This window comes from Mixophyes fleayi, chromosome 9 (assembly GCF_038048845.1).
Source record: "Mixophyes fleayi isolate aMixFle1 chromosome 9, aMixFle1.hap1, whole genome shotgun sequence".
In the NCBI taxonomy this organism is placed as follows: Eukaryota; Metazoa; Chordata; class Amphibia; order Anura; family Limnodynastidae; genus Mixophyes; species Mixophyes fleayi.
In genome coordinates, this window is record NC_134410.1 from 116,064,521 (window position 1) to 116,087,868 (window position 23,348).

Genomic DNA, 23,348 nt, shown 5'->3' on the forward strand with positions numbered 1-23,348 from the left:
TTCTGGGATTTTTGTAATAATACTTTTCTCTTTAGTATTCTGCTGAACACCTGTATTTTTAAATTGCAATTTTAATGCGAATTATTTTAGTGCATATTTCAGCAATTTTACTATATAACCTTTATTAAGATGTTGTGTACTTCAGTGAGAAATAAGTGCAGAATAATCATATAGGTTGGAGAAAAAAACCCATCTGTCATATTGAACCTTTGGTCGTCGTCATAGTCAGCAGATGCAGGAAGGAAATAACTCTGTAAATCAGAACAGTTTAGAGTCTGTCACACTCCTCCCTGCATCGACACACTTCATCATGTATCTCTAATGCTTATAGGAAGACCTCTAATCCAGTTTTTTCGGTTTTATCAGTGTCTTAACTTAAAGGTGAAGTAACGCCCAAAAATACTTGTTGATGGGAATGCAGGACTGTGTCTGTAAAACTATTCTTGACTGAGCAAATTTGTAAAATAAAAGTATGACAGGGTGGGCTTACTTCGTCACCTGGTCTGTTGTGGGAAGAAGATAAAGGGATGTTCTTCTTACACAGGTTATCTGAGTTTCTTTCTCACCGTCAGTAATAGACTGTTGCTGACTGTTCCTACTGGTGTCACCTGTCGCCAGACACTCGCCGACTGCGCGGTAGTTGTAGGAGAACATTACTGTCACCACTAGGCTCCTTCATGGCACCTAGAACCGTTTACTTCTGGGTAGCTGATATAGCGCCTTTTTGCTGTGGGTTGCCTGGTACCTCCTGACGACTTACTATGAATCAGAGCGACTGGGTAGCTGGCAGAGCGTTGACACAGAGACACTGGATGCAACACAGAACAGCTGGGAACTGAATGTGTAAGCTCTTCTCTGTTGGTCACAGGATACAGCAGGCAATAGGCGTCAGGCAGAATCTTCAAACAGTGATGTTTGTTGCTCAAAGGTCCTGACAAAGACCTTTACACACTAGTTGGAGGTGCTAGTGTGATCATCCAGGAGTGCAGATGATATATACAAAATATAGCTCTTATATACTGTTTCTGACACACATGTTAGCAGGAGGTAACTCAGCCCCCGATCCTAGCTGGCACCACAAAGTCTGAGATATTACATCCACTATTACATACATTGTTTAACATTAGGATGTAATATATTCTCTAAACTTGGGTTTAACAAACTTTAAACTTAACAAAATTTCTTGCTGTTACATTATTCAGATGTTTCCTATCTCTCTTATGACACAGGATGAAAGGCTAATGACCCCCTTCTGGGCATTCAAGCTAAAATATGTGTTGGTCACTCAAAGAGGAAAAGGCCTGTATTAGCATGGGACTTTATTTATATTGGCTCATAAATCAATACATGAATAAATACATTTACACTCCCAGCACTGTGCACTGGTTACTTACCGGCTCTGCAGTGCCCATACGTTAAATACACTCATTCATTAAAAATACATTCTTCATTTGCACAGCACCGGCCAGCTGAATGTTGCGGCGCTAGTATTACTTTTCCGGCGCCGCAGCGCACTTATAAAATACATTTGTTCTTATTGTATACCTTTTTTTTAAAATAATTATTTAACACATGCAGCGCCTAGTGCCAGGTATTGACCCTCCCAGTGCTGGAGCACATTTAAAGATTGGCGGCCGCACACTTGTGGTGGACAAAACACTGGACCCCTCCACAACCAGAATATTTAATTCGGCTGCAGGAGCGCTCCCTGGTTACACATATAATTTGTTGGAGGATAAATGCCTATCCAGCATCCTATGTTACTGTTTGTGCGTGCTGTTATAGATTCAGTCCATCTTATCTTTACTGTTAAAGGAAAAACATTATTTTGGGATGTTGCTGGTCTTTTAAGATGAGAAGCCAGGATTGTGTGCATTATGGTGGCTAATTCTCTCCCTTCGGCTCTTGATCCCTGTTTGCTTTCAAAAACTTGTCATTACAGACACCGAAAACCTAACTGAATGCAGCATTACCGACCCCCTTGAGCCTTCAGCGAAGAGAGCAAGGAGGTAACTGTGAATGAGCTAACAAAGCTGCACTCACCTCCCCACACATCCGCTATTCATTGTCACATGGTCATTTTATGTGTTGTCTAGAGCTTTTGATTGGTTGTTGTTTGCATGTCTCTATTCCTCTCCTATTCTATCACTCCCCAAATATTAATCTATCTCTGTTTGTTATGTAATGCATGACTGCACCTTCGAAAGCTGTTTCCATATCCAGTCTCAATGTCTGTCTCTAATACTTGTAAACACTCTGTCTTGGATGATATTCTTACTGTGTAAAATATTTAGTGGCTTCATTCGTGCAATGCTGCTAAGTGCACCACTGTAGCGTAGCAACCAGATTGTCGTTGACGTTTTCTAGTATTACCATGATAAAGGATGTAGGACATTTGTTTTATGTTGCATGAATTTAAAAAAACAAAACCTAAAAATATAGAGGGAGACAGAGAGGTGGAACTGTGCAGCTATATGTTATACGGTCAAAGTGTTGGTGGGGGAGATAATTTATTATACGGTATCTAAGTTATTCTAGATGTAACATTTAGGGGGGTATTCAATTAGGTTTCCGGTCCGTGGTAACGCGCATTACCGTGAAAAGTGTGCAGTATTGACGGTAATACAGTACCACAATAACGCAGATTTTCCTTTGCAATCCTATGGGGTGCGCACGAAAATCCACATTATTGCGGTAACGTGGCTTTCCTTTGCTGCCTGTTCCGGCGCATTACCGCGGACCAGAAACCTAATTGAATACGTATTGTTTATGAAACAGAATTATTGATGAATTTGCCGTCTGTGTGCATATAAACTGCATTAGCAAGAACATAGAAAGAACTTGGTGAGGATAGAGAATAATAAGTCCTATAATCCTGAAGGGGTTTTCGCCTTTTTGATGACGCGTTTATTATCAACTATTGACTTATACATGGCTTTGCAAGTTCTACAAGATACTTCAGTTATTTCTATGTCGCTTCCAGCCATGTCTTAATATATTATTAGACAGAGTTGTTTGTGTTGCCCTGGGCTATCTGAACCTACTGTGTCCAGCTGGGCGCTATTTCAGGGCAATGAAAACAAATCGCTCTGCCTAATGATATAACTGCATGGAAGGAAGTCAGATAACATTAAAGCAATATATATACTAAGACATGCAGCAAAGAATGCACACGTAATTACATTAAAACAAATTGTGGAAAACCCCCTTTAAATAGTAATGTCCAAAATGTACGTATAGGACACAGAAGGCACGTTGTACCTTCAGTTTATACTAGATAACCATTGAGTGTATTGAAAATTAGAGTCGTCACAAGATATATCGGCAGATTGTGCAGACGTTTTCCCAATAATATGACTAATCAGTGTGTGTCTGATCTCTCGACAGCTCAGAATCTCTTAGCGATGAAGCCGGCTACACTGCAGAAGGTAAGCGGAGGACTGCACTGTCATTTCTGTCCGCTTTTAGAGACTATCCCTTAAATTTCCCAACAGATGTTTAAGTAGTCCTTGTAGTGCATCTGTCACATGGGCGTAGTGGAGGCAGCCGTTGTCTGGACAGGTATTCACAAGTCAATGCATGGGCAGGTATCCACAAGGCAGGAGTTCCTAGTGAGCTGATGGGGCTGCCTTGTTGTGAATATTGACCCCGCCCACAAAATGGCTGCCTCAGCTGTCTGTAGGAGATGGGTGCTCTCAATGTGTACTTAATTTTGCCCATAGGTGCGAACAAAGCTATTTGTATAGACTGAAATTGGCAATAGCAGGATGTGGGCAGAAAGTTACACTCCTAACCACACATACTACAGATCCGTTTTCTAAAGGCCTTCTTTATTTATTCATGTGATGGACACAGTATCTGTTTCACCATGATTAATGCAGATCTTGCTACAATTCATAATTTTTCTATAGTCCTCTAGGGCACTAAAAGCTTATTCCCTATTTACATGAATTAATCACACATGTGCACTCCTGGGAGTAAATGTATCAAACTGTGAGCTTCCGGCGGGTTTGAAAAAGTGGAGATGTTGCCTATAGCAACCAATCAGATTCTAGCTGTCATTAACTTAGTACATTCTACAAAATGACAGCTAGATGTGATTGGTTGCTATAGGCAATATCTCCACCGGACACTCTCAGCTTGAAACATTTACCCCCTGGAGCGAATACAGTTATTAGATTTAATGGTTCAGGTTCTTATTTTTTCCTGGGTTAATTATTACAGGGGCAACGGAAGATGCAGATGTTGCTGAGGAGCGCAGCGTGGAGTCGCAGTCTCCCGAGGTTGGTATGAGTCTGGTAGTGAAGGGAAAGATGTTCTCTCTAATGTATGTGCCCCTTCCGTTTCCTGTGTTGGCTGATACATTGTCATCCCTCTCTCGGTAGGGGATAGGTGGTGGGCGTGCATTGAAAGTGACCATCCAGCGCAGGAGTGAGAGTCGCACCACCGCTCTGCAGCCCGCCTGCGCCGAGAAAAGCGGCACAGCCGGCGGCTCTGCACACAGCAGCCCCAGGTTCTGCTGTTACATCTGTAAAACCAGCTACCACAGTCTGCAGGTATCCAGCACGTCTATGTATCGCAATAAACTCTGTGACCTGTGGTTTAATGACGTCCAGTTCTCCAAGACATTGTATTTTTAAAACCATTTGAACTAATAAACCAAATCGCAGCTAATAAATAGAGAAACATAAAGCTGAAGTTAGTCTGTGTGTATTGTCTTATGGAAGCGTGTAGAAGTATTTCTTGCTCCTTCCGACTCCAGTGTCTGTGTCCCTGTAGCCTTCAGAGGTCACACTGGTAGAAAAAAAAAAAAAGACGACAACTTTCTAACGAACAATTACGTTTAATACTTAAACATTGCGGCAGTAAACACCTGTGAATATTCCGTAGCTTTTCTTATTACACCTCTGTGTCAAACCCTTTTTTCAAAAGACTAGAGAAAGCTTGTGTAAAATCCAGGGCAATGTAAAAAGAGGAGAGCCTAAAAATCATCATCACCATTTATATAGCGACACCAAGTCCGCAGCGCTGTACAGAAAATATTTGTCATTCCCATTAGAGGAGCTCCCATTGGAACTTAGCCTAAATACCCTAACCCACACACATACACAGACTAGGGATACTTTTGTCAGCAGGTAATTAACCTACCTAACCACTGAGCCACCGTGCTCAGTGGTTAGCACTTGTGGAAATAAACAAATTTTTCATTTTGTGGACTAAGAAAAACCATCTGTACACTGATATAAAATAGCTTTTGTCCTTATCTAGTTCTGTAGATTATGTATAGTGTCTTTGTTTTTATTACTCATACATTAACTAATATACTGAAGTCTTGCAGGAACACACAACACAACTGTATAGTACTGACCGTAACATTTTGTGTTGTAAAGTAAGGGAACTGGGCCTATCAAAATGCATTGCCATATAGTGACAGCAAGGTGTATGCCCAGGGAAAGGAAAATGCTTATTAACCTGACGTAGGGTCACCCAATGCAATCGATGGGATGTAGCGCTGACCAGTGCAATCTTGTGTTACAGAATTTCCAGTCTCATCTGATGAATGCTCAGCACCAGCAGAAGATCCAGGAGATCCAACATCTCAGTAATGCCTGTCTGATCACCCTTCTGCCCACTGCAAAGGACAGCCAGGGTGGCATGGGGTTCAGAGATGGGTAAGGAAGCCAATATATATAGCTGAAGGTTGGGGGATAGCACCAGTATTCCCTGTTTCAGTTTAACATGAGCCGTTCTGTGTTGGTGGATATTAGCCAGGATTCCTTAGATGGCCAGGGTCGGTCAGAGTGTTGTAGTTCATGAATTACAGGTTGTGTTGGTTTTACCAGACTGCACTGCCAAACATCCGCCAGGAATGGAAGCACAATCGGCACCAATGCTTCACACTTGGGCTATAACAGGTTTTATGATCTCGATTAGGAAACCTTATTTTCTGCTAAACTCTTCTGTTCTACATGCAGTAAAAAGAAGCAATTGAGGTGGTGCAATGTCTGTCAGGTTCACTTCAGCTGTGACCTCATCAAACATCGCCGGACTCAGGAACATAAGGTTCGTAGTTTAGTTTTATGACAGTGGCTGGTGAAATGTTTAGTTTAATTGTTATAGAATAAATGTAAGAATGCCTATAGGGGTTGTCAGTGTTAGGACCCTCAATACCATCAAACCCCCTCCTCTCAGTCTCTTGTCGTCCATCTCTATAATTCTGCTGCCAGTGATCACTTTATGTTATGATAAGTGAGGATTGGAGACCAGGGTGTGGTAAGAATAGATACGCTGTAGTCATTGGCAACCTAGGGAGGGGGATAAAATGATATGGTGACTGTTGGTATATCATAGTATGTATTAAGAGCAAAGACCCTTCCTGCATGACATTGTGGAATTTGAATGTCTTATATACAGGTCAATGGGCTGACCTTTTGGATACGTTAAACATTCTACATCAGGCATATCATGTAATAACTTATTGTGTAGATGAGTGTTGGCTAACCTGTGACACTCCAGGTGTTGTGAAACTACAAGTCCCAGCGTACCCTTCCAGCAATAAACTGCTATATATTGGCAAAGCATGCTGGGACTTGTAGTATCACAACACCTGGAGTGTCACAGGTTAGCCAACACTGGTGTAGATAGTTCTAGTTGTGATAATATTGCTGTTACGCCGCCATCAAGCCTGGTATTGTAACACGTAAGAGCGATCCATGCTGACCGCCTCTCTGCTTTCAGATGGCAAAGCGCTCCCTCAGACCCTTCTGTACAGTCTGCAGCCGTCACTTCAAGACCCCTCGGAAGTTTGTGGAGCACATGAAGTCTCCGGAGCACAAGCAGAAGTCACAGGAGGTAAGATGGGCAGCATTGGAACTGGGCTGAAATCTGTGATACTTCCGTCGTGGCAAGATATCCATTAGTCTATGTAAAGGTGTTTACTTAGCAATTGTTTGCCTTCTCCTTGCTTCTAAAGTTTATAATTGCTAGAATGTGCCAAACTTTTTAGCAAAAGTCCTGCCCTCTGTGACTGACTTTTTTAATTTGTCTGCAATGTAACTATCACTCTGCCCAGGACAGTTACTGACTCTCTTGTGACCCCACTATAGGTCAGGCTTCGTGAGAAGGAACCCTGGAGCCCGGAGGAGTCGGAGGAGCTGATCACAGTGGACGCTGTGGGCTGTTTTGAGGAAGAGGACGATGATGACGACGAAGAGGAAGAAGAGGGCGTCAGCGCAGATGACATTTCTGAGGACACCGAATGTCTGCCGGTAAAAAAATCCAAAAACAATCTCCTAAAGAGTTAATTTATTAAATGGGTCTTTGAGGTATTCATATGCAACAGACTAGAATTTAGCATACATTTCACCAACACACTTGGAGATATTTATGACAACTGGTGCACTGTAGTGTGGTCCGTGGCAGCCAATAAGATGATCGCTTTCATTATCTAAGCAGGGCTATAAAACTGTCAGCTACAATCTGATTGAATGGTATGGACAACACTGCAGTTTTCCCATGTACAGTTTCCATGTCCCCCCAACTGTTCTTCAAAGCTTTGCATATAAATTAATGAAACTGTTAGACTTTAAGTAATAGTAAACATCCTCTCTTATTTTATGTTTTATATTCTTTAATTAGTATTTGCCTGTAAAAAGACGCATTATGAATATATTGATGTAGGAAATATTTGCCGTTCCAGCTACTGATACTATCAGTGATTAGCTGACTGCACAGATGTCTTCTCAGATGCACTGTGGGCAGCTGACTGGGCATGGGTACTGGGCTCTACCTCTTCTGACGCACTGTTGGCAGCTGACAGGGCATGGGTACTGGGCTCTACCTCTTCTGACGCACTGTGGGCAGCTGTCTGGGCATGGGTACTGGGCTCTACCTCTCCTGATGCACTGTGGGCAGCTGACAGGGCATGGGTACTGGGCTCTACCTCTTCTGACGCACTGTGGGCAGCTGACTAGGCATGGGTACTGGGCTCTACCTCTTCTGACGCACTGTGGGCAGCTGACTAGGCATGGGTACTGGGCTCTACCTCTTCTGACGCACTGTGGGCAGCTGACTGGGCATGGGTACTGGGCTCTACCTCTCCTGATGCACTGTGGGCAGCTGCCTGGGCATGGGTACTGGGCTCTACCTCTTCTGACGCACTGTGGGCAGCTGCCTGGGCATGGGTACTGGGCTCTACCTCTCCTGACGCACTGTGGGCAGCTGCCTGGGCATGGGTACTGGGCTCTACCTCTCCTGATGCACTGTGGGCAGCTGACTGGGCATGGGTACTGGGCTCTACCACTTCTGACACACTGTGGGCATCTGACAGGGCATGGGTACTGGGCTCTGCCTCTTCTGACACACCGTGGGCAGCTGACTGGGCATGGGTACTGGGCTCTACCTCTTCTGACACATTGTGTGCATCTGACAGGGCATGGGTACTGGGCTCTACCTCTTCTGACGCACTGTGGGCAGCTGACTGGGCATGGGTACTGGGCTCTACCTCTTCTGACGCACTGTGGGCAGCTGACTGGGCATGGATACTGGGCTCTACCTCTTCTGACTCACTGTGGGCAGCTGAGTGGGCATGGGTACTAGGCTCTATTTCTTCTGACTCACTGTGGGCAGCTGAGTGGGCATGGGTACTAGGCTCTACCTCTTCTGAAGCACTGTGGGCAGCTGACTAGGCATGGGTACTGTGCTCTACCTCTTCTGACGCACTGTGGGCAGCTGACTGGGCATGGGTACTGGGCTCTACCTCTTCTGACGCACTGTGGGCATCTGACAGGGCATGGACCCCGGCTTCTCCCTCTTCTGACGCACTGTGGGCAGCTGACCGGGCAAGGTCCCTGAGTTATACCTCTTCTGACGCACTGTGGGAAGTTGAACCCTTTACCTTCTTACTTCCTCTAATCCCAAGAAACCTTTTATTGACCCTTGTTATATACTCAGTAGTCAAAAAACATTTTTCTTAAGTTGAGGCTTCCAGATTCCAGCTTTATGTCTTCACACCATCTGTACAGACTTGATAATTTAAACTATTGTTTTGCCAACCCAAGCCCCAGCAGTTGTTCTGCTCTAGAAGACATGCTGGATCCTTCTTGGGGTTTTGTTTCACTAGGCCATTTTCCTTTCTAAACAAATATGAGCTGGTCTGCAAACTTGATTTTGTGCAGGTTCAAGGAGAGGACAGTTTTGCTGATGGCGAACCAGGGGAAGAATACAACCCGGACACAGCCTATGGTGAGTACCGTGGGCCACTCGTGTGCGTGTACCCGCCTTATACTTGACTGCAGTTATTCCAGGTTTGATGGGTCAGCTGAAGCACCTTAGTCAGGGGAAGTCTACGCCATCAGCATCGCTTTCAACCTTCTGCTTCTCCTTTTTGTTTGTTTGTTTCCAGCTGGAACTATCCTCTATCACTTTGGCTGTAGGAGTCTGCTTTTAGTCCTGTGCCTTGTTTGTCATCTGTGAAACATCCATCCATCCCCTTCATGTCCTCCCTCTGTTTCCTTTAACACGCTCTCTTCTCTGTTCTTTATTTCGTGTTTCCCTTTTGATATCCATTCTGTGATTTGCCCTCCCGTTTCACAGGCCTGGATTATATGGTCCCCGTCGCGGGTTATCTCTGCAGGCTGTGTCACAAATTCTATCCTAGTGACTCTGCTGCCCGGCTCACACACTGCAAGTCCCTGGTGCATTTTCAGAACGTCCAGGTTAGACCCTTCTCCTGTTGCATGGCCTGGCTTCTGTTTTGTGTCACATACTCACTCTCTGATTTTTGCTGTCATTTGACCATTCTATCCATTTTTCCATAGCTGTTATTTTAGATCACCGTGTTTCTATATACCATACCACTGAGTTTTCTGATCATATGCTTCTCTCCCTACCATCCTACAGCATTCAACATCTGCTCCTTGAATAAATGTGTCCCACAAAGCAAGTAGGATGAGATAAAACAAACCAAATATCGAATATCCAGGTGTAAAACTGGGCACACTCATTACAATGCAATCGTTTGTTGAATTGTTAAAGAATCGCTGTCTACCGGTGACTGTCTATCCAACACAATAAATATAGATGGGCAACTTGATTAATAATCCAATCGGATTAGATGGAAAATGTTCATCAGAAAGTGATCACATCGAGACGTGTGTAATTGTATTGTTAAAGTCTAATGATCACACAACTTTCCATTATTGCACATGCACTGGAACATATAATGTGTGTGAAGCAATCATTTGTTTATATTTACTTACGATCTAAATTAAAATGAGTAATTCCGAATCGATTGGATTGTAATGTTTGTCTCCATTGTATAATAATGTAACTTGTACAGAAATGAAAATGTTCTAAAACAAAAAAATTAAAGCGTGTGCAGCAAGTGAGGTTATACGCTCTTCGTAAGAACTCCTACGTATGTTTGTCTAACAGGCGTGACATAGAAGCTATAGAAACGCTCAAGTAAGGCTGGGTACACACTACAGAAAGCTTCTCCAGATGCAATATTGGTAACGATTTTACCAACGACTGACAGTTCAGATCAGCAGCCGATTCATGTGTACACACTGTACACGTTTTATAAGATTTACCTTCAGATCTGTGCTCTTCATCTGTCATAACCATTGGCTGAAAAGATGGTGACTCTGTAAACTCCATAGAGATCTATGGACACTGCCGGTCCTGAGCGCGTACACACTGCAGGATTGGAACGACATCGTTCCATTGTTGAGTGAGATTTTTAGTCCGTTTATAAAATCAAATTAAACGATACAATGTGCTTTGGAACGATAATCGTTCATCGTTGGAGCGTACACAATACTGCGATATCGGGCCGAACGGTCATTTATCGTGTGACTGGCTCCATAATCGGTTGACAAATCTGTAGTGTGTACACAGCCTAAAACTCTGTCAAAGACATCTTTATTAGCGTCCACAGTCATACAGGGCAACCGAAAAGTATTCACAGCGCTTCACTTTTTCCACATTTTGTTATATTGTAGCCTTATTCCAAAATGGAATAAATTCCCTTTTTCCCCCTCAAAATTCTACACACAATACCCCATAATGACCGAAAAAGTTTTTTTTGAGAATTTTGCAAATTTATTAAAAATAAAAAGCTAAGAAATCACATGTACATAAGTATTCACAGCCTTTGCCATGAAGCTCATAATTGAGCTCAGGTGCATCCTGTTTCCACTGATCATTCTTGAGATCTTCCTACAGCTTAATTGGAGTCCACCTGTGGTAAATGCAGTTGATTGGACATGATTTGCAAAGGCACACACCTGTCTATATAAGGTCCCACACTTGTCAGAGCACAAACCAAGCATGAAGTCAAAGGAATTGTCTGTAGACCTCCGAGACAGGATTGTCTCGAGGCACAAATCTGGGGAAGGGTAAAGAAAAATATCTGCTTCTTAGAAGGTCCCAATGAGCACAGTGGCCTGCATCATCCGTAAATGTAAGAACTTCAGGACTCTTCCTAGAGCTGGCCGGCCGTCTAAACTGAGTGATCGGGGGAGAAGGACCCTAGTTGGGGAGGTGACCAAGAACTCGATGGTCACTCTGTCAGAGCTACAGTATTCCTCTGTGAAGAGAGGAGAACCTTTCAGAAGGACAACCATCTTCTGCAGCAATCCACCATTCAGGCCTGTATGGTAGAGTGGCCAGACGGAAGCCACTCCTTAGTAAAAAGCACATGGCAGGCCGCCTGAAGTTTGCCAAAATGCACCTGAAGGACTCTTGAGACCATGAGAAACATAATTCTCTGGTCTGATGAGACAAAGATTGAACTCTTTGGCGTGAATGCCAGGCATCATGTTTGGAGGAAACCAGGCACCGCTCATCACCAAGCCAATACCATCCCTACAGTGAAGCATGGTGGTGGCAGCGTCATGCTGTGGGGATGTGTTTCAGCGGCAGGAACTGGGAGACTAGTCAGGATAGAGGGAAAGGTGAATGCAGCAATGTACAGAGACATCCTGGATGAACACCTGCTCCATAGCGCTCTTGACCTCAGACTGGGGCAAAGGTTCATCTTTCAGCAGGACAACGACCCTAAGCACACAGCCAAGATATCAAAGGAGTGGCATCAGGACAACTCTGTGAATGTCCTTGAGTGTCCCAGCCAGATCCCAGACTTGAATCCAATTGAACATCTCTGGAGAGATCTGAAAATGGCTGTGTACTGACGCTTCCCATCCAACCTTATGGAGCTTGAGAGGTGCTGCAAAGAGGAATGGGCGAAACTGCCCAAAGATAGGTGTGCCAAGCTTGTGGCATCACATTCAAAAAGACTTGACGCTGTAATTGCTGCCAAAGGTGAATCAACAAAGTATTGAGCAAAGGCTGTGAATACTTATGTACATGTCATTTCTTAGTTTCTTTATTTTTAATACATTTGCAAAAATCTCAAACTTTTTTCACGTTGTTGTTGTTGGGTATTGTGTGTAGAATGTTGAGGTGAAACTTTCCGGATGCACTGTAAATGTTCACTTACAGTCTAATCTCCCAGTACCTGTGTTGGGGATGCTCGCCATACCCAGGGGTTAAAAGCAACCATGAAAACAGCTTATCAGAAAAACACGGTGGAGCATAGAATAGGAAGAGAGCGGTCTTGAAAACATATGAAAAAACAAATCCGCAACCTCCTGATGTTCAGGCCCTACAGAGCAGTAGGCAGCATTAAACTGGCAGAGGAGGAGATGGATTCTTAGGGCTAGATTTACTAAGCTGCAGGTTTGAAAAAGTGGGGATGTTGCCTATAGCAACCAATCAGATTCTAGCTGTCATTTTGTAGAAGGTACTAAATAAATGAAAGCTAGAATCTGATTGGTTGCTATAGGCAACATCCCCACTTTTTCAAACCCGCTACTTAGTAAATCTAGCCCTTAGTGTTCTACCTTTGTTGCCTGGAGCTTAAACCCACTGACCATTGCTGTAGGACAAATATGTGTAATATATAATGGGTGACCTTTTATAACAGGTGCAAATAGAAAAGTTGTTGTTGTCCATCAAACATTCTGTAAGTCTTCTAGTCTTCTACTAGAGGTTATAAAATGAATGCAAACATCGGTTTGATATTACCACCCCCTTTTCTATGCAGCATCAATGTCCCCCACTGTGTTTTAATAAGGTAAAGAACCAGCCTTTTGCTGATTGGGTGATGTCAAGAGAACTGCCCTCATTATATATATATATATATATATATATATATATATATATATATATATATATATATAATGACACCAGTTGTAACCGATTCAGCTGGGCTCCTTTGTCTTTACAGCTCATATGTTGGGAATTTAAATCCTTGTCCAACTTTGTTTGCAGAGATGCAAAGCAGTGAAGAATCGTGTGCCGCTGCAGGCTGACCTTTCTACCCAGGAACTGCAGAAGACAGGAAAAGAAGCCGAGGGGAAAGGCGGGATTGTTGGTTTGGAAGGCGATGGCACCAAACCACCAAAGCTGGTAACTGGACTCCATGTGAAAGGAACTCTTCCAGTATCCAATGAGTTTGGTTGCAGTACCGGTGGTGGCGGAGATCCCATTGCAACCTTTGATAATGTGATTACAAGTGAGGAAGATTCAGGCTTCCTCCTGGAGCCTGAAGTGCTGATTGACCAAAAGGAAGGAAATTTGGTGCAAGAACAGGCAGCGATGAAAGAGGAACCGCCGTATGATGACGAAACACTATCACCTTGCAGGCGCTCCACTCGCCACAAAGTCAGATAGATATAGAAACTCTCTCTGTGTAATGTTTACCCATGATTTTTTTAAGGGGAAATGTTATCAACACTCCCTGAATTGGGGTGCTCCATTCACTGGGAGATACAGCAGACACGTAGTTACAGAAGGGTTATGCTCAAAATTACCTTTTTATATATGACTAGAATTCACAGTTTAGTTTTACCTTGTTTATCAAACTTTCCTTTTTTAACAAAGATGTAGTGGAAAGCTTATTTTCGCCCTGCTTTATGACCAGTAATAAGAGAGACCGCTTTTTTTCCTAGAAATAGGCCAGAATAGTTGTGATATAGGGCACCGTTGCTCATGTCCCACTTTGTGAATCTGTCAAGCTACACAGAGCTCTTACCCATGACATTGTGAGTCTTGATGATAGAGAAGCTCCCCCACCTACACTACATGGCCAAAAGTATGTGGACACCTGAACATCGCATCCAAACAGAGCTGTAACTAGACCATTTAGAGCCCTGGAAAAAAAGAGAACACTGGCGCTCCCAAACGGCTTGGTGGGAGTAGATGCTGTCTCTCGACATCGCAATGTCGGAGGACATGTAGTCGTCCCATGGTGGAGACATGCTTAGCCCTTTAAAAGAGCAAGACAGCTCTGTCCCTGTGCTGCGCTCTTCTACCTGTTTTTACAGCCTTAACTACCTGTCGCTGCTGTTGTCTTATCTCAGTTGCTGCTTGGCCGTATCCTGGAATGTTGGGTCCCTGTTTGAGAGAGTTATTATTCACCTCCTGGAAAGCAAAGCCTTGCTCCAACCAGCTGGACATTAATAAATTATTCATTTTTTTAAATTTAATATCCAGCCTTCCTTCACCCCCAAGCCGCCCCAACGGTCTAAATGAATAGTATTCTATTATGTAGATCTATTTCCAGCCACAACCCCTGACATTAAATTTGCATTCACATTGAGCAAACAGATGTACGATCCTCCCCCCCTTCCCCCCCAAGCCCGACATTAAATTTATTAGCATTCCCACCAAAATTAAATTAATAGCTTACCAATTTCATTTCAATTTTTTTATAATTAGATTTAATTACTGATTATGTTTTATAGTATTTCCGTATTGTATAGTTTAGAAAATCCCATCTTCTCTCCATCTGGCTGAAACTCCCCTCCCCCTGTTCTAGCCAGACCACCTTGGTCTTTGCTCACCAGCTACACTGCACCCCTCCATCCACTTTGGGTTCTCTGACCATTGACTTCACACCTTCATTGTCTTTGACTGCGTTTTGGAACGCTTTTGTCCTGGCAACCACAAACTCTGGTTTGTGCTTCAGACTGCCAGATGATGTATTGTAATTCTTCACTTCTGAAAACTTTTTTCCAGTGCACTGTGTGCGGCTAGTTGGCCATGGAAACCCAATCCTTAAAGCTCTTGACGGACACTTCTTGTGCTGACGTTGTTCTAAATGCAGTTTAAAACTCAGTTCTGAGTGTTGCAACTACTTTAATGCACGTTGCAGCTGAGCAGTTGTTGCTCCTAGACGTTACTCCAGAAACTTGGCGATTTGTGTCCTGTTGGAAAGGTGGCATCCTATGACGATGCTATGTTGAAAGTTGAGCTTTTCAGTATGACCCATTCTACTGCTAATGTCTAGGACTATGGAGATTCCATGGCTGTATGCTTGATTGGATGCACCAATTGGCCATGGGTGTGGCTGATATGGCCAATCACAGTAATTTGAAAGGGTGTTCACATACTTTTGGCCATGTATTGTCAGTAGATATTTAAAGATGGCTGCTTTCAACAACTGTCTGGAAGAGATAATAGACCTAATTATGTCCAGCCTCTTATTTCAGCTATATATTTTATCTCTGTAATACACGTTTTGAAATATATTCATGTCCACAATTTGTACTTCTCTTGCAACGAAGAAAGGCACCACCCTATTTGTACATAATTTGTTTTGTCTTCTGTAAGCATATGGGAGGCCGCCATATTGGGAATTGCAATTATACTGAATCCATGCTGGGAATGAGGATTAAAGAGAAATCCTGCCACCACAACAGTACATTTCCTTTTGGAAGACTAATGCTGTACATGTTTGGTAATCATTAAGAATACGTCTTCAACCAGACCCCTACCAAATAATGTAATGCATAAACGATTTGGAGGGCTGTCGCTTTTGTAGACTTTGTGAAGCTTCAACACATTACTAAAAAATTATTGACAAATGTGTGCAGTCATTTTATGATAGAAGTATAAAAATGCTGCACTCCCAGACAACGACCTTTTTTTTATTTTATTTTCTATGAGTCAACATTCCAAAAGAATATGCGTTATTGTTAGCTGTAAAGATCCAGGCATTTAGATGAGGAATCTTCTTGCTGTGGCAGTTCCTATGTTTTAACCAGCTGAATATGTCAAAATGTTGTGTTGTAATATTACAGTTCAGCGGCATCTCTGTAATGATGGTATATGATGCACACAGTGTCCTCTAGAAGGTCTCTGCCTATAATAGTACAGATAGTGGACAAAAAAAAGATGGAAACGCCCATATAAAGTGATTTTATAGGGTAGCGGATCACAATGTGCAGGGGGCATGAAAGACCCTTTTTCTCGATGCCTGGTCTTGATCTTGTCTTGGAAGAGAATAACTGTCCCCAACCATTCCAGACCAAATAGAACCCTTCATGTGTTGGGAACAAGCTTGGAGTTCTTTAGGTTGGTGCCCAGAACATCTGACCATATGACTTCTCTCTCTGAAATTTTGCAGTATTGAGGCACGGATATCATAAATCTGGAGTATGTGATTCCGCCAACTGTTGTCGTTTTGCCAGTGATGATCTCCTTAAGAGTTCTGTACTGACATCACCTTGGACATTGTTTCTTGTAAAATACTTACAAGTTCAGCTGTCTGTCACTGAAGACCAGCCACATGTGCCCAGCGATTGCCCCTCTTTCAGAGTCACTGAGGTCTCACTGTAGCTATGCTACCCATATTTATAGGCAACCATGTAAGGGAAGAATTTTTATACAAGACCCCGAACATTCCGTTGGATGTTATTTGCTTAGATAACTCAAGAGCCGCACCAGTGCTTGAAGCACTTGCTTTCAATATGCTTGGTGTCCCTCATTTACCCAAATGTTTCCATTTTTTTGTCCAATATCCTGTGGTCTGGGAATATAATAATTAGTCATAGGTTCTGCGTACAGTATAGGCTGAGCTTGATATACAGAGAGGCACCCTATCTCTCCCCAGTGGCTGTCAGGGGCATGCTGGGTATTATAGTTAAACAGCTTAGTAGGGGGCAGCCATGTTATGTGGTGAACTAGTATGTGTCAGAATGCAGACTTGTAACTCCCTAGGAAATCACAAGAATGAGACACGGCAACATGACAAGTACACCATAATGGGGGAATTCTATTACCCGCAAGGTGCCGCCCAACATAGTCTCAATGTCCGGCTGCGCTTATTGCCAGCCGATACGCTACAGAATCGCAGCTCGTTCTCTATGGGACGTGAGGAAAGATGAGCGTTGATTTCAGAAAGAACGCTGAGGTGCAGTGTCCCCGAGAACTGTTCTGGAGGCACCTCACGGCTAAGTGAATTTCCCCCTAAGAGTTGTGACTTTTGTACTGACCTACTTTGTGGGTTTCTAGAAAAGCAATACATATGGTTTCACTTCCATTTCTTTCTGCTAAACTGAGAGACCTACTCTTGTACAACTTTTAATGCAATTAAATGTAATTTTTAAACATTTTTTAGGATAATAAATATGAAATTGTAGTGAACCGAGAGTGTTGTTGTCTGAGTTGAACATATATATATATATAATTTTAATGATCGAAACAGAGGACTTCAAGATCCCTAGCTCCAGAACTGGTGAAATGCCATAGCCCCTGCATACATTTGCTGTAAATGAATTTACTAAATTATTGAACCATATTTTCCTCTGTTTTGGGAATTTCTGGTCTAAAGCAGGGTTACCAGAAGCAACCCTGAAAGCTCACTTAAGGCACCAGATTCTAGTGATTAAAGGGGCTGTACCTCCATTCCTGCAAGAGCAATTTCCTGCTTCCAAAGAAACCAAGGTCACTAATACGATACAGGGGATAGGTTTCCACACTTTCATCTACCTGTGATAGTGTTTCCTAGGGATATATTTACTAAACTGCAGGTTTGAAAAAGTGGAGATGTTGCCTATAGCAACCAATCAGATTCTAGCTGTCATTTTGTAGAATGTACTAAATAAACGATAACTTGAATCTGATTGGTTGCTATAGGCAACATCTCCACTTTTTCAAACCGGCGGTTTGGTAAATCTAGCCCCTAGAGTGCTCTTGCCCCTTTGACTATATTTTATATAGTGAAATAATGCAATATGAAACTTCTGTATATTTTTCCAAAAAATTATACAAACCACACTTTGTATTGGTGAAAAATATACATGTAGCTTGTTTATAAATACGGGTAATATTCCTGTGCATAGACACCTAAAACAATAACATTAACAATTTATTTATTGTTTACTTATCTACAGGAGACAATGATGCAACTGATAGAATACATACATTCTGTACCTAGAACATCATTTACGTGGGTGAAATACAGAAGCATATTGTTTATCACATAATTTTGATGTAGCCCTTGACACTTGACTACCTAAAAATAATTGAAATGTGAAATATAACGTGGTAAGTTAGTATGACCTCTAAGGGCTTGTGCAGATGAACTGATATTCTAAACAGCATGGAAGGTGAGAAACCAATCAGAATCTGGATTATTTATCCCATACCGGCATCCGTCTGCTTAAACACATTCAATATACATTACGTTTGTATGTTATTGCTCAGACACTTCCACTGTAGAGCTAACAATTACAATTTTTGTTTTTTAAACATTGCTTCGACAAAGTTCAAATGAGTGTATTTGTTACAAATTCATTTAAATACGAAAGACTTTTGCAAAAACATTCACCAAAAGCTAACTCAGACATCAAGGTCATCTTAAAGGGTTAGAGGATGCTGGTATTGTAAAGTTGTGTGTCACTGAAAGGAACGTTGGGGGAGGGAGCAATGGAGGGCCAGCTGGGTAAGTCATTATGACCCTGCAGATTTCGCTGTGTTGCCGCTTCCATTCATCTGCTCTTGGAATTCACGTCGGGCCTGACGATTGGTTTCTAAAAGGTCCTGAAGTTGTGCGTGCAAAAGATCATTTTTCTCCTCTAGGTGATCCAGGCAATAATTAATCTGGTCCAACATACAGTCCAAAGCTGCATAATCTGGGGAATCAAGAAAACAACATTAAATACATCAGCCTCCGTGCTTCTGCTATGCAAAGCAAGCTTTCTTGCTGCCATCGACACTCGCTCATCATGAGACCCCGACGGACGTCTGAAATTAGGTGGAAAGCATTTATTTATTTATTTTTAAAACAATACAAAGAACACTAGACAAGGTATTATTATACAGTTCATTGCTTCATTATAAAAAGTGCGTTTCAAGTTGGTAAACGCAGAAGTTGAAGCATAGGAACAAAACTCACTAAATACAGAACACACGTTTTCAAAGTGAACTGGGCACAAATCTCTGTCCGCATAGTCATAACTTTTAAATACATAGTTGTCAACTGTCCCTAATTTCCAGGGACAGCCCCATGGTTTAAAAATGTGTCCCATTTCTCCTTACCAACCATCAGCAAAATTAAATACAATTCTTGACATCCACCCTTATTTTTTTGGATTTTACAAGTTAGGAATATTTAATAAAAAGCAGTAAGTACGTTATAATCAAATTAAGTAAACATGATGGGGATTTGTAGCGTTTTAAGGTCTGCCGAAACAGCGACAGTCAACAGGACATCCACAGGCAACTGGAGAACAAGCTTACGTATACTTTCAATATGTTCTTTAAGGAGCGGAGACCAGAAAGTAAATGTGAGATGAAACATGTTTCAATAAGGCTTTAATTTCCTTGCTGAAATTGTGTCTTGGTCTAAGTAAGGCTGAGTACACACTACAGAAAATTTCTTCCGATGCATCATTATTAACGATCTTACCAACGACTGAAAGTCCCAATCTGCACATGGATTCATGTGTACACGTTTTACAAGATTTACCTTCAGATCTGTGCTTTTCATCTATTATAACTGAGAAATGTGATTTTGCTAAGCTTACGTCATCTTGTTGCCTTATAGCCATTTTGTTCTGTTATAGCTTAAAGACAGATTAGGTACACCTGTTTTGTAGGAGTAATTCTTTATTTGCAAGGCTATGCTTATAACCTTGGACATAGCAGACAGGAGACAAGCCAACCCCCCCTGGGGAGTATTCCTGTGTGATAATGAGAGAATATAGTAACATCTGTGTAAAGGGAGCATGAGAGGTTAAAACCTTTTGGGGTGTAGTTTTCGGTAATACATGATTTTTGCTATATAGACATGGACTTGTAACTAATAAAGCAGAGCTAATTGTACACGCAAACCATGCAGTGTATTTAATTCTCTCCAGCTGATGAGCTCATAACTGATAAACTGACACTTACAGGTGAACAATCTGATTTAGATTCGACATAACCAATGGCTGAAAGATTGTGTCTCTGCACACTACATAGAGATCTATGGACACTGTCGGTCCTGAGTGCGTACACACTGCAGAATTGGAACGACGTCCTTCCATCATGGAAGAAGATCTTTAGTCCGATTATAAAAATCAAATAAAACGATATGATGTGATTTAGAATGATAACCATTCATCGTTGGAGCGTACACACTAATGTGATATCAGGCTAAACAGTTGTTTATTGTGTGATTGGCTCGATACTCGCGTGAAAAACCTGTAGTGTGTACCCAGCCTAATCCTAAAACAAGACTTGGCTACTAGGTCAGTGGGCAACACTAAGGGGTAGTGCTTTTTCTTATTTGTTCATGTAGAGACTCTGCCTTTGTATGAAGATTAAAATGCAATACAAAGACAGAGGATACATTTTCCCCAAACTGTGACCTCTAAGTACAGAAAGCACCTCCAAATGTTATCGCATTGTCCCAACACTGGTGCTGTCATTAGACATTTTCCCTAGGCCGATCCTGTCTTACTAATCACATACAAATAAAGTTTAGTGAGCAGCCGATTCCGGCTATAACCAGAGGCCACCTAAATTCTACAGCCAGGGATGTTTAACAATAAACAGTGCCTTACATAGCCTGTATTTTGAACAGAGGTCATAGCAAAGAAATAGTTACTGAAAGATTCTCTCTTTGTATTTAATATGGATACTGCTTGTTTCTCACATACTCTACATGCCTGATATATTAAAGTTGGAGCATGTCCAATTTAAACAACCATTTAAAGGGGAACTCCACTTAATGTTAAGTGTATATGCAAGTCCCCTATACTATAAACAGCGGGGATCCATCTTACCCACTAAACTGTATAAGGAATTTTGAAATTGCTCATAGCTGAACATGGTGTCAGGATGTCCCCATCAGACAAGCTGCTGTGAGATGTCACTTATCCAATCTGCCGAGGCATAAAAGATCCCGAATTATGTCTGCAAGAGTGATAACATCTCCAGACACTCATAGTTGTACTAGTTAGGGGCAGAGGTGCTTAGGTAAAAATCATGGCCTGGCCTACTTAAGGGTACAGCGAAAGATGCTATAGAATTATACTCAAAGCTAAATATCTACATAGAAATTACAGCAAAGGTGAACTTGCCATTTATGTCTCATATCTTAGATCCGAGAAATCTTGGGTTCTGATAAAGGTCAAGAAGCATAACTGGCCTTACCTCTGTGGATATATCAATCAATCCACACTGCATTGCTAAGTCACTGTCTGCTTTAGTAAGTGAAGCACCTCCTAACACGGCTCAGTAATACATACCTTTTGATATGTACATATATTTATTATGTTAAATAGTAACTTTACTTCAGCTTTAACCAATGAGTCAAGACCGAAAACATGGGTTGACAAGTTTTTTTTAGGTGCAACAAGAGTTTTTACTACAGATTGGTACACAAATTGCTAATATTTTTTCAATATTATTATTTTATACATGGCCACAATCTATTTTCCATAATATAAAGTAGAAGTGGGTGCTTGCATAATATTGGAATCAATCTATTAGACTCTACCTGAGTTGTAGTTATAATTCACAGACTCCAGTTACATGATGATGCATTCACTTAGGAAGCACTGAGCAGAATGCTATCAAATTATCTTCACTCCACAGTGCAACAATAGTTCATGTAATGTAACACCGATTGAATGACTGAATGTAATGTACATTGTAAAACCGGTAACATCACTGAAAATAATGTACACTGTAATATATATATATATATATATATATATATATATATATATATATATATATATATATATATTTCCCCTTTTACACTGTATTATAAACCTTCCTAAGGTGTCCGGGGGGAACTGTGACTCCCCACTGGGTCCTGACATTGTCTCATGTATAATGATATAATATAATGCACATTGTACCACTGATGTTACTGCTGCATACAATGTACACTGTGACAGTGATCATATTACTGTACATAATGTACACTGTAACACTGATATCATTATATATATATATATATATATATATATATATATATATTATACACACACATATATACACACAGTAATGTCACTGTACATACAGGGCCGGATTAAGAGAATGGAGGCCCCCCCCCCGTGATCCAAGCCGCGCCCCCTCCCTGTGAGCCGAGCCGCCCCCAAAGCACTTACCTCCTTCTCCTGGCATTGCAGTTCTTCCCCAGCACGCTGTACGCTTTTTACTGAGGAGGAGACTCACGAGATCTCCTCAGTAAGGAGACTACAGCGCACTGGGGAAGGACCGCAGTGAAAGTGCTCAGCAGCATTGATCGCGCCGGGGGCGCCCCCACTCCCGACCGATCAATACTGCTGCCGAGCACTTTCAAGGGCCCCCTGGATGCAAGAGGCCCCTGGGCTGTAGCCCTATTAGCCCTAGGGTTAATCCAGCCCTGTGTGTATATATAATGTATACTGTAAATATATATATATATATATATATATATATATATATATATATATATATATATATATACATACACATACACTAGTTCATGTAATGTAACACTGATATTATCACTGACTAATGTACACTGTAGTGTATGTATGTATATATATATATATATATATATATATATATATATATTATATATATATATATACATACACATACACTAGTTCATGTAATGTAACACTGATATTATCACTGACTAATGTACACTGTAGTGTATGTATGTATGTATATATATATATATATATATATATATATATATATATATATATATATATCACACTGCAATATTGCTGTATATATAATGTAGTGTGTATGTATATATATATATATATATATATATATATATATATATATATAATATTACACTGCAATATCACTGTATATATCCTGTATACTGTATTACGTACCTTCCTCCCCGGACACTTCGCCCAGAGGGTACTGTGGATCTCCATTAGGTCCTGACATCGTCCCTTCGTCATGTGACTACAGGTCATGTGACTCTCCCATGATATAGCACTGACAGCGGTGACGTCACGGCGCTCTCAGCCTATCAGCACGCAGTGTTCGGTTCTGTA

The 23,348-nt window shown here is 41.6% G+C and overlaps 2 protein-coding genes across 3 annotated transcripts in view; one reads left to right on the forward strand and one right to left on the reverse strand.

Annotated features, from left to right (window-relative positions):
• CIZ1 (CDKN1A interacting zinc finger protein 1) overlaps window positions 1-17,493 on the forward strand; it is a 30,517-nt gene extending 13,024 nt beyond the window's left edge. Inside the window, exons 6-16 of one of the 2 annotated variants that reach the window (XM_075185122.1) lie at window positions 1,943-2,009; window positions 3,388-3,428; window positions 4,225-4,283; window positions 4,386-4,556; window positions 5,539-5,672; window positions 5,976-6,063; window positions 6,739-6,852; window positions 7,107-7,268; window positions 9,177-9,243; window positions 9,595-9,716; window positions 13,336-17,493. In XM_075185122.1, the coding sequence (XP_075041223.1) occupies window positions 1,943-2,009; window positions 3,388-3,428; window positions 4,225-4,283; window positions 4,386-4,556; window positions 5,539-5,672; window positions 5,976-6,063; window positions 6,739-6,852; window positions 7,107-7,268; window positions 9,177-9,243; window positions 9,595-9,716; window positions 13,336-13,737 (1,427 nt within the window). In that variant the 3' untranslated portion in view covers window positions 13,738-17,493. The remainder of the gene's footprint in view (window positions 1-1,942; window positions 2,010-3,387; window positions 3,429-4,224; window positions 4,284-4,385; window positions 4,557-5,538; window positions 5,673-5,975; window positions 6,064-6,738; window positions 6,853-7,106; window positions 7,269-9,176; window positions 9,244-9,594; window positions 9,717-13,335) is intronic. The other variant, XM_075185123.1, reaches the window with a different exon arrangement.
• A 634-nt stretch (window positions 17,494-18,127) lies between these two features.
• On the reverse strand, window positions 18,128-23,282 carry BBLN (bublin coiled coil protein). The gene is made up of 2 exons (XM_075185129.1): window positions 23,181-23,282; window positions 18,128-18,983 (listed from the first exon to the last, which is right to left on the reverse strand). Exons 1-2 carry the CDS (start codon window positions 23,236-23,238, stop codon window positions 18,802-18,804), a joined length of 240 nt encoding a protein of 79 aa, XP_075041230.1. The 5' UTR covers window positions 23,239-23,282; the 3' UTR covers window positions 18,128-18,801.
• Window positions 23,283-23,348: the final 66 nt, after the last annotated feature.